General features: G+C 45.6%; 1 protein-coding gene across 6 annotated transcripts in view; it reads right to left on the reverse strand.

Moving 5' to 3' along the window:
• LOC139536951 (neurexin-2-like) overlaps nucleotides 1-12087 on the reverse strand; it is a 322196-nt gene that overhangs the window by 14089 nt on the left and 296020 nt on the right. For 5 of the 6 annotated variants that reach the window (XM_071337713.1, XM_071337712.1, XM_071337711.1 and 2 more), the window contains 2 exons: nucleotides 4448-4616; nucleotides 1459-1548 (listed from right to left, as the gene is read on the reverse strand). In XM_071337713.1, coding sequence (XP_071193814.1) covers nucleotides 1459-1548; nucleotides 4448-4616 — 259 coding nt within the window. The remainder of the gene's footprint in view (nucleotides 1-1458; nucleotides 1549-4447; nucleotides 4617-12087) is intronic. The other variant, XM_071337714.1, reaches the window with a different exon arrangement.

Genomic DNA, 12087 nt, shown 5'->3' on the forward strand with positions numbered 1-12087 from the left:
CATCGTGCTGGTCACATATATTGGCCCAATATATTCTGAGGGTAAGATGTGGTTAGTTTGAATGTTATATTGGTAAAGTATTTTCAATTGGTTAGTGTTTAAAAATCAGAGTTAGTGAATTGGCTCAATCCTGGTCATAGGGTCCCCAAAAAATTGCTTTTCAAATCAGTTAAGTCTTTGCGAGAGGGGAAGATGGCACGATAATGCGTATAATTCTACTTACATTTCACTATCAGTGTGTTTACATAGAGTAATGGGAGAAAAGAGTGTCATGGGAAATTGTAAGCACATTACTTTCCTCCATTAAGCACAGGAAGTTGTTTCTCTGAATTGATGGACAGCTAGGGACAGGGCATTTCCCCTTCATCCTCTGTCATAAGCTGACAGACCAATCAGCGTGCTCCTCTGGGACCCACTCTACTGAGTGGACTGACTTCCTCTGGTGGAAGGGAAGTGTTTTCTCCCTCCCTTCCTCCCTCGGGTTATCTAACTCCACCACTGACAGCAGCAGAAGCAGCACTGGTAAGCACTGTCACTGTTACATCACCCAGTGAGTTCAGCATGTTGAGAGAGGGTAATGTAGTGTGCCAATCTCAGGAGAATTCTAATTAACTATGTAGCTGAGTGTTGCAGTGACAGTAACCTAGAGGTCTGTCAGAGTCTCAGCCCCTTTGTCCCTGAATGTGTGTGACATGGTTGCCAGGAATGCAGGGAAGTCATCTGGAGGTATAGCAGGGAGAGTATAGTGGTGTTTAGTGGGGTCACGTTAGAGTGTGGGTTTTTAGAATGGTCAATCAACCACAGCGTGGACTATACATGATTTGAGCATTTAGAGAGACCAGGGGGTGAATTCAAGTGCAAGGTTTATTGTGGATACTTACACCTTGTTGCAAGAACCACAAACATTAGATGAAATGCTCTATGTTCCATTACCAGCTAATTATTCCAGTTGTTTAACAGGTTAGTTATCACTTTAAATATGTTTCTGTCAAAAGAGGAATAATCAGATAACAACAAGGTAAGAAATTCAGCAACGTCTAATTAAACACAATAATTGGAGGGATGTTAGTTAGTCAGGGGTTACGTTTAGTTCATTCATTTAAAAATCTCTGAAGAGGTGCAGCATCCCCAAATGGTCTGGGGATTGCAAAGAACACCTGGTAGATGTACTGTTACCCATTTGGTATATTTTTTTATAGAAAGGTACTAAATGAGACAAAGTACGTCACTCGAAATGGCTGTTGGAGGATATATATCTATGTTCCCCTCCTGGTCACTACGATCCACAGTCAATTTCAGTCCAAACATACCCAACATGTAGCTCTATACCGTACATAGGTAACAGCATTTGATCCTTTGTCTCTTGGCACTGCACCTCTTACAGGGATTTAGACAGAGGGATTTAACTGGATTTAGTAACTGTTTAATGGATTCATTCATTTCTTCTTTTCGGTTTACCTTTGTCGAGTAGCCACTCGTCAACTACCCGACCAAGTCGGTATGGGATTCTTTGTCTAGCAATAGCCAGGCGCTCATTATCAAAGTTCCCTTCAGAGAATTTGGAGAGACAGATTAGAGGTTAAAGTCTGGAAGTTGAAAGATCACAAGGTTAGAGACAGGGCATCATGGCTAACACGTTTAGCAAGTTCTCAATTTGAACCCAGCTTCAGGTTAAAAGAAACTTGTGCTTTACTTAGTGGTATTTAGTTAAGGGACAGTAACAAACGGTACATTAGTTAGAATGGTCTTTATTTCTATTTATAAAATACTTAGCTGGATCATTTAGGGGGATTGGTGTAACTATGACATTTTTAGCAAAGCATCAGGGCTTAAATGCATACAAAATAGAAGAGGTTTAACTGTAATTGGTAGAAAACAGCAAGAAAACAACAATCCATGCATTTGAAAGATCACAATTTAGAAGCATGAACACAGCATGAGTAAATATCAGGAAGAGATTTTCTGGTTGTTATCATCTCAATGGAAGGACATTACTATGGTGATGATGACTGTTACGGGATGTAGCCTAGCAGGGTTCCTTGTTCTTGACGAAAGTGATTAATGATATCAGGAAAATGTTATACACAGACATTTCAATCAATTGTTGTTATTTACTCTGAACAGATCAACTTTATATATACAGTATAAACAGTCTATTAAGCGTGATAAACTTTACAGATATAAGATTATTATTTACTTGTGGAGGACATTCTTTTATTATAATGTCTTTGGAACTTTTAGCCCTTTTTCTCCCCAATTGGTAGTTACAGGCTTGTCCCATCGATGCAACTCCTGTACGGACTCAGGAGAGGCGAAGGTCGGGAGCCATGTGTCTTCCGAAGCATGACCCTCCCAAGCTGCACTGCTTCTTGACACACTGCTTGCTTAAGCCGGAAGCCAGCCACACCAATGTGTCGGAGGAAACAATGTCCAACTGGTGACTGAGGTTAGCTTGCAGGCGCCCAGCCCGCCACAAGGAGTTGCTAGGGCGCAATGGGACAAGGCCATCCCAGCCTGCCAAACACTCCCCTAACCCGGACGATGCTGGGCCAATTGTGCGTCGCCTCATGGGTCTCCCGGTCACAGCCAGCTGTGACACAGCTTGGGATCAAACCCGAGTCTGTAGTGACGCCTCAAGCACTGCGATGCAGTGCCTTAGACCACTGCGCCACTCGGTATGCCCTATTGAGGACATTCTATTGTGAACAAATCAAAGGCTCCCAAGGTATGGGATATGACTCTATCTACTGCCAGGCATTGCTTTAATGAGATAATTCACTTTCTCCCTTGTCTGTGTGACTGTGGATGACACGCCTTGTATCAGACTCAAAATGAAATAACGAACCAAAAGAAGGACCACAATGGCATCTGAACTTTCTCTGTGACAGTTCTCATCTAGCTCAAAGCCCTCATTTCCACTGCTCTACTCCTTTCACATACGGTTACAGTAATGTTATGATTGGGCCAATTACTGACTGGGTTAGTGCCCCATTGGTGGAGTGCTAGAGTGGATGAAGCAGCCATTATAAAATAAAAAGAACCTTGGTAAAACGAGCCTTGCGCAGCACTCCACTTGATAGAAAGCTTGACTGTACTGGAACCAAACACCTGCTGTAGCATAGTAACGTAGTCTTACCCTGGTGCTCTTAACCTACCATAAAGATACAGTACAGCAAAATGCCTGTGCCCAAATATGGGTATACAACTGATTGTCTGACTAGACACGACCTGTTATGTCAGATCATGTGTTGAATATCAAGAAAGTGGAGAGGGAGAGAGTTCTCTGTCATTGAGAACAATACCTTCACTAAAGTAGGTGGAGAATAGCTGAACTGCCCCTCTCAATTACAATCGAGAAAACAATTGACCAATTTTGGATAATTCTTTATTGTTAGTTTGGTCAGTGTGAGTGGAGAAGAAACAGATCATTATACTACATGAATCATAAGGATGCAATGTAAAAATGTTTTGGATTTGATTTGTTAGATAGCATCATGGAGGAGAGATAGAAGGTGAAGGGACAAGGAGCAGACGACAGAATGTTATTTTTGAACCTTAATTTAACTAGGCAAGTCAGTTAAGAACAAATTCTTATTTACAATGACGGCCTACCCCAGACGACGCTGGGCCAATTGTGCGCCGCCCTATGGGACTCCCAATCACGGCCGGATGTGATACAGCCTGGATTCAAACCAGGGACTGTAGTGACGCCTCTTGCACTGAGATGCAGTGCCTTAGACCGCTGCGCCACTTGGGAGCCACACACCTCTTCCTCCTCCCCTTTTCACGCCACACACACAAACACACATCATCAGTGCTCTCATATAAAAGCTAATTTTACAGGCGATGGGGGGGGGGGGGGATAAAACGAAAGCTGAGATTTGGCTGAGGGTTCCTTCATTGCTCCGAGGCTGTGTGAAGATCCCATTCTCAGCATCCACTCTGCCACCGGCCAAGCAGGCTGCTACAATTACTGTGAAGAATCCGAATCCATCCTCTGCTAGACATACTCGGCAAGGCAGCTTGAGGGAAATGTGTCCATTTCAGATTGTTATTAGATTGTTTATGCAGTAGTTATCTGTGCCCACCATGTGGCGACTCCATAAAGTGCTCTGAATAGATAAAATAGTGAAATGGCACATATCAAAACTGAATGCTGGGGCGTGTTGAAGAAAACAAATAAATTTACTCTATGGCAGAAGGCAAATTTCCAATTCCATTTGGACTTGCTTGCCAAGAGCATTCAACAACTGTCCCTGAATTTATGTGATATTTTCTGTTTGATGGCTCGAGCTGGACTCACCACGCACCTTCCTCCATGTCTGTGTTGTTAAAATACAGCCTGGATATCTCTCTCTCTCTCTCCCTCCCTCTTTCTTTTAATGTATACTTATCTGGCCCTCCCACTCATCCCACCCATTTCAAAGTGTCCTGCTCCATGCCTTACCTGGTGGGTAGCGCTCGACCGGCTGGTTGTCCACCTGGAGGGTGGCGTTGCCACCACTGCGTGTGAAGCGCACAACATGGTACTTGCCATCGCTAACTATGACAGCCGGCTCGTCAATGGTGATGTCGTCTGTCCCCACGTTGAAGATCACACCAATCTTTCCTTGTTCCTGGAGATAGAAGAAACAGAAGAGACGTTTGACTTGGGGTGTCTGAAGGGAAAATGCACGCGAGAAATCCCCAAATCTAAAAATGTGTTGAAAATAGTGGCAGCTGCTATACCACTGATGAGTAAGACATTGGTATTGTTTTTGTTGTTACAGAGCTGCAGGGCTGGAAGTATCCTTGGTTGAGCAGCCCAGAGTTATCCACTGTGACATGGGCAGTATATTAAACTAGTGCGTCTCTATCTGTTCATTCACCACATGCTTCCCTCTGCGGTCTGCATCAGGCTCCCTGATGTGGCTCACTAAAGATACGACCCTGCCGCTACTCTTCTACCAGAAATGACCTTACCCATCCCTCTCACTGCGTCTTCTCTCCCACCTGGAATCTCCATAACAGGTCAAAGTCACTTCCTCAGTCTGCCTCAGCTAGGAAACTGGGCTGGGGAGCCATTCACTACCGCGTGTGTGGGCGCTCTGTGCCCGACCGGGCTATGCACGTCTGTAGCCCCTGTGATGGGACTACAAGGTCACAGTGCTAATGTGGCAGTGTGAGAGCAGACTCACCTCCCTGAAGACCAAAACAGCGGTCTGACAGCTTCAACAATATTCCATCCCAGTCTATAGGGTGACACCCAAGCTTACTTCACACATCATTTGGTACTGTCAGTAATTTGGGATGTGGTATTGTGTCTTCATGAAGATGACAAGCAACCGGCAGGTTTTTAGCGGGTAGCTTGGGAATTGATTCCCACACAGCCATTTGATGAGCAGAACCGAAACCAGTCGATCCATCAGTGTAGACATCTGAAAGGGCAAACTGCCAAGAGGTTGTCACTGATGAGAGAATATGGAACCTCTCACCTCTCTGGGTCACCTCAACCGCTTCCGTCACTTCCTCAGGATAAATGAGGACAAAGTTAGAGGAGCATTACAGCCACCAGGAAATGATACTATGTAATATCCTGTCCATTCATATACTGCAGTGTGATGATGGTCATCTGTTATCAGTTATCTAGTTAAAATCTTGTCTAGTTATTTGATGACTTATCTTTGTTATTAACACTGTATGGGATTTGCACAGATGTAGCACTAATCCACCACATCAATGTTCTGAACTGACAGAACCTTGGAGTGACCCCAACACTGCTACCACCCAAACAGTACAACCCGTCAGTGTGATTTGGAAAGGCACACACCTGTCTATATGAGGTCCCACAGTTGACAGTGCATGTCAGAGCAAAAACCAAGCCATGAGGTCGAAGGAATTGTCCATAGAGCTCCGAGACAGGATTGTGTCGAGGCACAGATCTGGGGAAGGGTACCAAAACATTTCTACAGCATTGAAGGTCCCCAAGAACACAGTGGCCTCCATCATTCTTAAATGAAGAAGTTTGGAACCACCAAGACTCTTTCTAGAGCTGGCCGCCCGGCCAAACTGAGCAATCAGGGGAGAAGGGCCTTGGTGAGGGAGGTGACCAAGAACCTGATGGTCACTCTGACAGAGTGATCTCCCATCTCCTCTGTGGATATGGGAGAATCTTCCAGAAGGACAACCGTCTCTGCAGCACTCCACCAATCAGGCCTTTATGGTAGAGTGGCCAGATGGAAGCCACTCATCAGTACAAGGCACAATATAGCCCGCTTGGAGGTTGCCATAAGGCATCTAAAAGACTCTCAGACCATGAGAAACAAGATTCTCTGATCTGATGAAACCAAGATTGAACTCTTTGGCATGCCAAGCGTCACTTCTGGAGGAAACCTGGCACCATACCTACAGTGAAGCATGGTGGTGACAGCATCATGCTGTGTGGATGTTTTTTAGTGGCAGGGACTGGGAGACTAGTCAGGATCGAGAGAAAGATGAACGGAGCAAAGTACAGAACCTCAGACTGGGGTGAATGTTCACCTTCCAAGAGAACAACGACCCTAAGCACACAGCCAAGACAACGCAGGAGTGGCTTCAGGACAAGTCTCTGAAAATCCTTGAGTGACCCAGCCAGAGCCCAGACTTGAACCCGATCGAACATCTCTGGAGAGACCTGAAAATAGCTGTGCAGCGACAGTCCCCATCCAACCTGACAGAGCTTGAGAGGATCTGCAGAGAAGAATGGGAGAAACTCCCCAAATACAGATGTGCCAAGCTTTGTAGCGTCATACTCAAAAAGACTGTGATCACAGTCAAAGGTGCTTCAACAAAGTACTTTCCGAATGCACTGTATGTCTGTAATAAAGCCCTTTAGTGGGGAGAAACTCAGTCTGATTGGCTGGGCCTGGCACCCCAGTGGGTGGGCCTGGCTCCCAAGTGGGTGGGCCTTTGCCCTGATTTCTCCTGAATCCACAGTGCAGTAGGGGAAATGTATCTGAGCCCAGTGTTTCAAGATGAGGAGAGCCCCTACTGTGCACTCCACATTTCTCATACTGAAAGATCCCATTTTACAATCACCAAGTGTGACGTTCACTGACCCCATCAGTTATTTTCATGGAATTACAGGGTGACATTTCTCCTGGTGCAGCAGGGACCTGGGCTGGGGAGCGGGGGTGTGGGCTGGGGTATGTACAGGTTACATGGAAAGGCAGAGTACTTAGCTATTAGGAAAGGTGAGGGAAAGGACATGTTCTTCTCCAGTATTTACTGCCCTCCGGTTCACCCCCACGCGGCGCCATAAATTAGCTTGCCTGTTGAACGGCTGCCTGAATCAGTCAAAGGCATGCCCGTGTAAGCTGTGAATAAAGAGCAGGCTCAGGGTGTCTCCCACTCTTAGGCCATGGTCACGGTCACTGGCCCAGCTGCTCAGTGTGAGCTACTGTCCCCTTGCCACCACCTGGGTTATGTTTCTCTAATTTGCCATGCTGTCGCCAACACCTGTGTGTTCAGCCTGCTCCCAGTGCACTTTAGTTCACATTGCAGGGGAGACTGGGTGGATGCAACTTTGCAACTATTTTAAATGTAGTCACTCTGTTATTTACCACTGTGACTGGGGAACATGAAACATAGCTAAGAACAACAGTGACAGTGACACTCACTCCACACCGCCACTCTGCCTCTGCTACTGAATGGTGCTGACCGAGGCCAGGGGATGTGGTGGATGTGGTGGGTGGTGTACATGAAGAGCAAAGCTATGAGAGCGTAGGCCCACTTTAGTGTGTTTCCGTGTGCATAGGAGGGACCACAGTACATCTTAACATGAACATCATGTTTCTCTGTTTGTTGCATAGTGTAGAGTGGGCCATCTCATGATCTTCGAATAAGGGGAGTGATTTCAATCCAGTCTGCTCCTGTCTTGCCAGCAGTGGTCCAGTCACAGACAAAGCAGGTCCACACCAGACTTCTCTCTGTCCTTCTGATGGTTCTCCTGGTCTTTATAAACCAGAATCTGGACAACTAGTGTCAGCTCGAACCCCTTTTAAGCCTCCGTGTCCTTTATTCTCACTGATTAAGAGTCCACGTTGAAGCCAGGCAATTGCTGGCTGTCGTTATCAGCAGTAGTAACAGTAGAGAGAGCGGGACCATCAGTGCTGTAGGACTGTAATATCTGACAAATCCCTATAAGAGCCTAAAGAACCATCTTGACTAATCTGGCCTGGAGGTAGAGTGCCTTCCCACCAGTCCCTGCACATCGGTGGGCTGCCGCAAGGCAAAGAAAAGCCTTTGGTCCCTTCAAATTGTGGTCTTTGTGAATATTGCAGTGACTTGAGTTTCTCATGGCCTCAGGGCTGCAGACACAACTGCTCCTCGCTTTTTTTCATGAAGCTATTCATATTCAGATGAGTGAATCGAGATGAATCACTTAGCCATCCTCCCAACCGGATGCCCACATATACCATATTAGAAGCCCAAATACATTATACTATGTTAAAAGTGCCACTGTGAGGCCTCTGTTTTCAGAAAACATGTCTTGCAATGGATTTAAATGGATCTACAGTACACTTATTCCACGAAGGAATGCAATTCTTACCTGAAAAACGGGTAAATGGGCATATTGGAAATGAATATGAATTAAAACCAATTAACTAGCTTCTGTTTCAAAGAACTCAATTCTACATTAGAGAAACAACCATGCTAAAACATAACGGATATACGGCAGTGATGATTCCTTGATTACTTGGAATAGTACAGTATGCACGCACCAAAAAGAGACGTTAGACATCAGACAGGACTTGGGTAGATTAGCAGAATTTTTAACATCCCCAGCAATATTGCCATATTTGGTTTATTGAAAAGCCTGAAAGTCACCTTTGCTTATTTCTCTTTGACATTCCCCCGTGCATAGCAGTGCTATTTTGCAGTCTCGCCCAAGGCTAAATTCTCATTGCCCTTGAGGCATGCCATGTAGAATTCATAAAGCGGCCATGGGGCTCTCTGGACCTAAGTCAGCCCCAGCCAGCCCCCATCTCCGGATAGGACAGCCATAAATCATTGAGTGGCTGTGGCTCTAGGGCCGGGCCAGAGACGAGGAGCTGAGCAAGTCCATTTGTCCTTCCTGATCACATTCAGGCCTGTTCTCTCTCAAATCAAATGATATTGGTCACATACACATGGTTAGCAGATGTTAATGCGAGTGTAGCGAAATGCTTGTGCTTCTGGTTCCGACAGTGCAGTAATATCTAACAAGTAATCTAACAATTCCCCAACAACTACCTAATACACACAAATCTATAAAGGGTGAATGAGAATATGTACATATAAATATATGGATGAGCGATGGCCGAGCGGCATAGGAAAGGTGCAATAGATGGTATAAAATACAGTATATACATATATGAATAATGTAAGATATGTAAACATTATTAAAGTGGCATTATTTAAAGTGGCTAGTGATCCATTTGTTAAAGTGGCCAGTGATTGGGTCTCCATGTAGGCAGCTGCCTCTCTGAGTTAGTGATTGCTGTTTAACAGTCTGGTGGGCTTGAGATAGAAGCTGTTCTTCAGTCTCTCGGTTTCAGCTTTCATGCACCTGTACTGACCTCGCCTTCTGGATGGTAGCGGTGTGAACAGGCAGTGGCTCGGGTTGTTGTTGTCTTTGATGATCTTTTTTAGCCTTCCTGTGACATCGGGTGCTATAGGTGTCATGGAGGTCAGGTAGTTTGCGTTGTGAAGACCGCACCACCCTCTGGAGAGACTTGCGGCTGAGGGTGGAGCAGTTGCTGTACCAGGCTGTGATACAGCCCGACAGGATGCTCTCGATTGTGGATCTGTAAAGGTTAGTCAGGGTTTTGGGTGACAGGATAGCGCCTCAGGAGGCTGAAGAAACGTGAGGCGCTGTCGCTGTCCATTTCAGTTTGTCGTTGATGTGTACGCCGAGGAACTTAAAACTTTCCACTTTCTCCACTGCTGTCCCTTCAATGTGGATAAGGGGGTGCTCCGTCTGCTGTTTCCTGAAGTCCACGATCATCTCCTTTGTGTTGTTGACGTTGAGTGAGAGGGTGTTTTCCTGACACCACATTCCAAGTGCACTCACCTCCTCCCTGTAGGCTGTCTCGTCGTTGTTGGTAATCAAGCCCACTACTGTCGTGTCGTCTGCAAACTTGATGATTGAGTTGGAGGCGTGCATGGCCACGCAGTCGTGGGTGAACAGGGAGTACAGGAGGGGGCTGAGCACGCACCCTTGTGGGGCCCCAGTGTTGAGGTGGAGATGTTGTTTCCTACCTTCACCACCTGGGGGTGGCCTGTCAGAAAGTCCAGGACCCAATTGCACAGGGCCGGGTTGAGGCCCAAGGCCTCCGGCTTGATGATGAGCTTGGAGGGTACTATGGTGTTGAATGCTGAGCTGTAGTCAATGAACATCATTCTTACATAGGTAATCCTCTTGTCCAGATGGGATAGGGCAGTGAGCTGTGAGCAGGACCTGTTAGGGCGGTATGCAAATTGAAGTGGGTCTAGGGTGGCCGATAAGGTGGAGGTGATATGATCCTTGACTAGTCTCTCAAAGCACTTCATGATGACAGAAGTGAGTGCTACCGGGCAGTAGTCATTTTGTTCAGTTATCTTTGCCTTCTTTGGGTACAGGAACAATGGTGGCCATCTTGAAGCATGTGGGGACAGCAGGCTGGGATCGGGAGTAATTGAATATGTCCGTAAACATATTGAGTCGCTCTGCTGACTCAATAGCACCACACAGTCAACATGCTCTACAACACCTGCTTGACAGCTAACTTAGGGCAGTATCTTTCCCTGTTCTGGTAAATAAAGGCCAAGCCTTGCAGGGTATTTTTTTCTCCAAACACTGTGTCTGGTATTAACATGGTCTGGCAGGTTCTGTCAGGAGAGGCCATTGTTAGTCTTCCACCCTGCTGTTGTGACAACGACATTGGCGCTTGTGGGGGCATTTTCCAGGCCTCTGGCTGCCCACCGTCTGGAACATAAAGACCCACCGACCAACCACTCTGTCTGGGTGCGGTTTCATGTTCCTACCTGCAGCTACTCTTCTGCTCCATGGCACACACAGCACAGATGGCCCATGTCCTGATCGTAACATTTGGGCCAGTTTCAAAGGATAAAGTAGAGCAATCATAGTGAGTGTGAGCCTGAAGGGGAGGCATGTCTAAAATGTGAGCCTTTACAGGAAACTGGGCGTATATCGCATTTCACTACTTCCCAGTAGGAACGTTAAAAAAACGTTTAAAAAAAATCTAAATGCTTTTTTGGGGGGTTTCAGAAATGCCTTCTTGAACATGTGAACTTACATGTGCCTTAATAACAAACTCATACGTAATCTGTGAATATAAATCAAATGTGAAATCTCAACTGTTTAGAAAATAGAGAATCTTGCCTAGCCATGATTGGTTGAGATAATGAGGGGGCTGGGACATTCACGAGAAAGAGAGTCCATTCTGTCACTCGAGGCTTCTCTGTCAAATGGCTTGTCCTGCACTTTGCTACCATGGAATATTTGAAAAGGCCCGTTGGATTTACTAATAATTTCGTTCATGATAACATGCAAAGTGTAGATACAGCTTTCAATACCAGTGGTGTCCTGAACACAGCTACTGGTATTGACACAGCTCTATCTTCTGTGGCGAAAGCAGTCTGGAGTGGTAGAAGCGTGGGAAGGATTATTTTCAGTTTCAGTCTGCTATGAATCATCATAATCCATACATCGGTAAGCATCTACAGTTAGAATGCTAAAATAGCTACATGCGTTATTGTCTCAACTGTATCAAAAAGTAATTTTCATTGCGATTGTTAGCTATATAGCTAGTAGGCTACACAGTTCCATACAGGTACCGTTATAGCAAATATATTTATAACTAACCCAATATAGTTAATCTGTGTCGTTTACAGTGGGAAGAAATTAAGCATAGTGGGCAGAACAAGCAAGGAGGTGGGCAAAGCCAAGCACGAACTAGTGAGATCCTATTGGCGCTTTAAAGCATATATTTGCATATTTCCATTCGGGAATGCCTCCTCTGTGAAGTGGACAAACTTAGTTCGACCTTGCACTCCTTCTAAACTACGCAAAAAAAAAAAAACTGT

This window comes from Salvelinus alpinus, chromosome 13 (genome assembly GCF_045679555.1).
Source record: "Salvelinus alpinus chromosome 13, SLU_Salpinus.1, whole genome shotgun sequence".
Classification (NCBI taxonomy): Eukaryota; Metazoa; Chordata; class Actinopteri; order Salmoniformes; family Salmonidae; genus Salvelinus; species Salvelinus alpinus.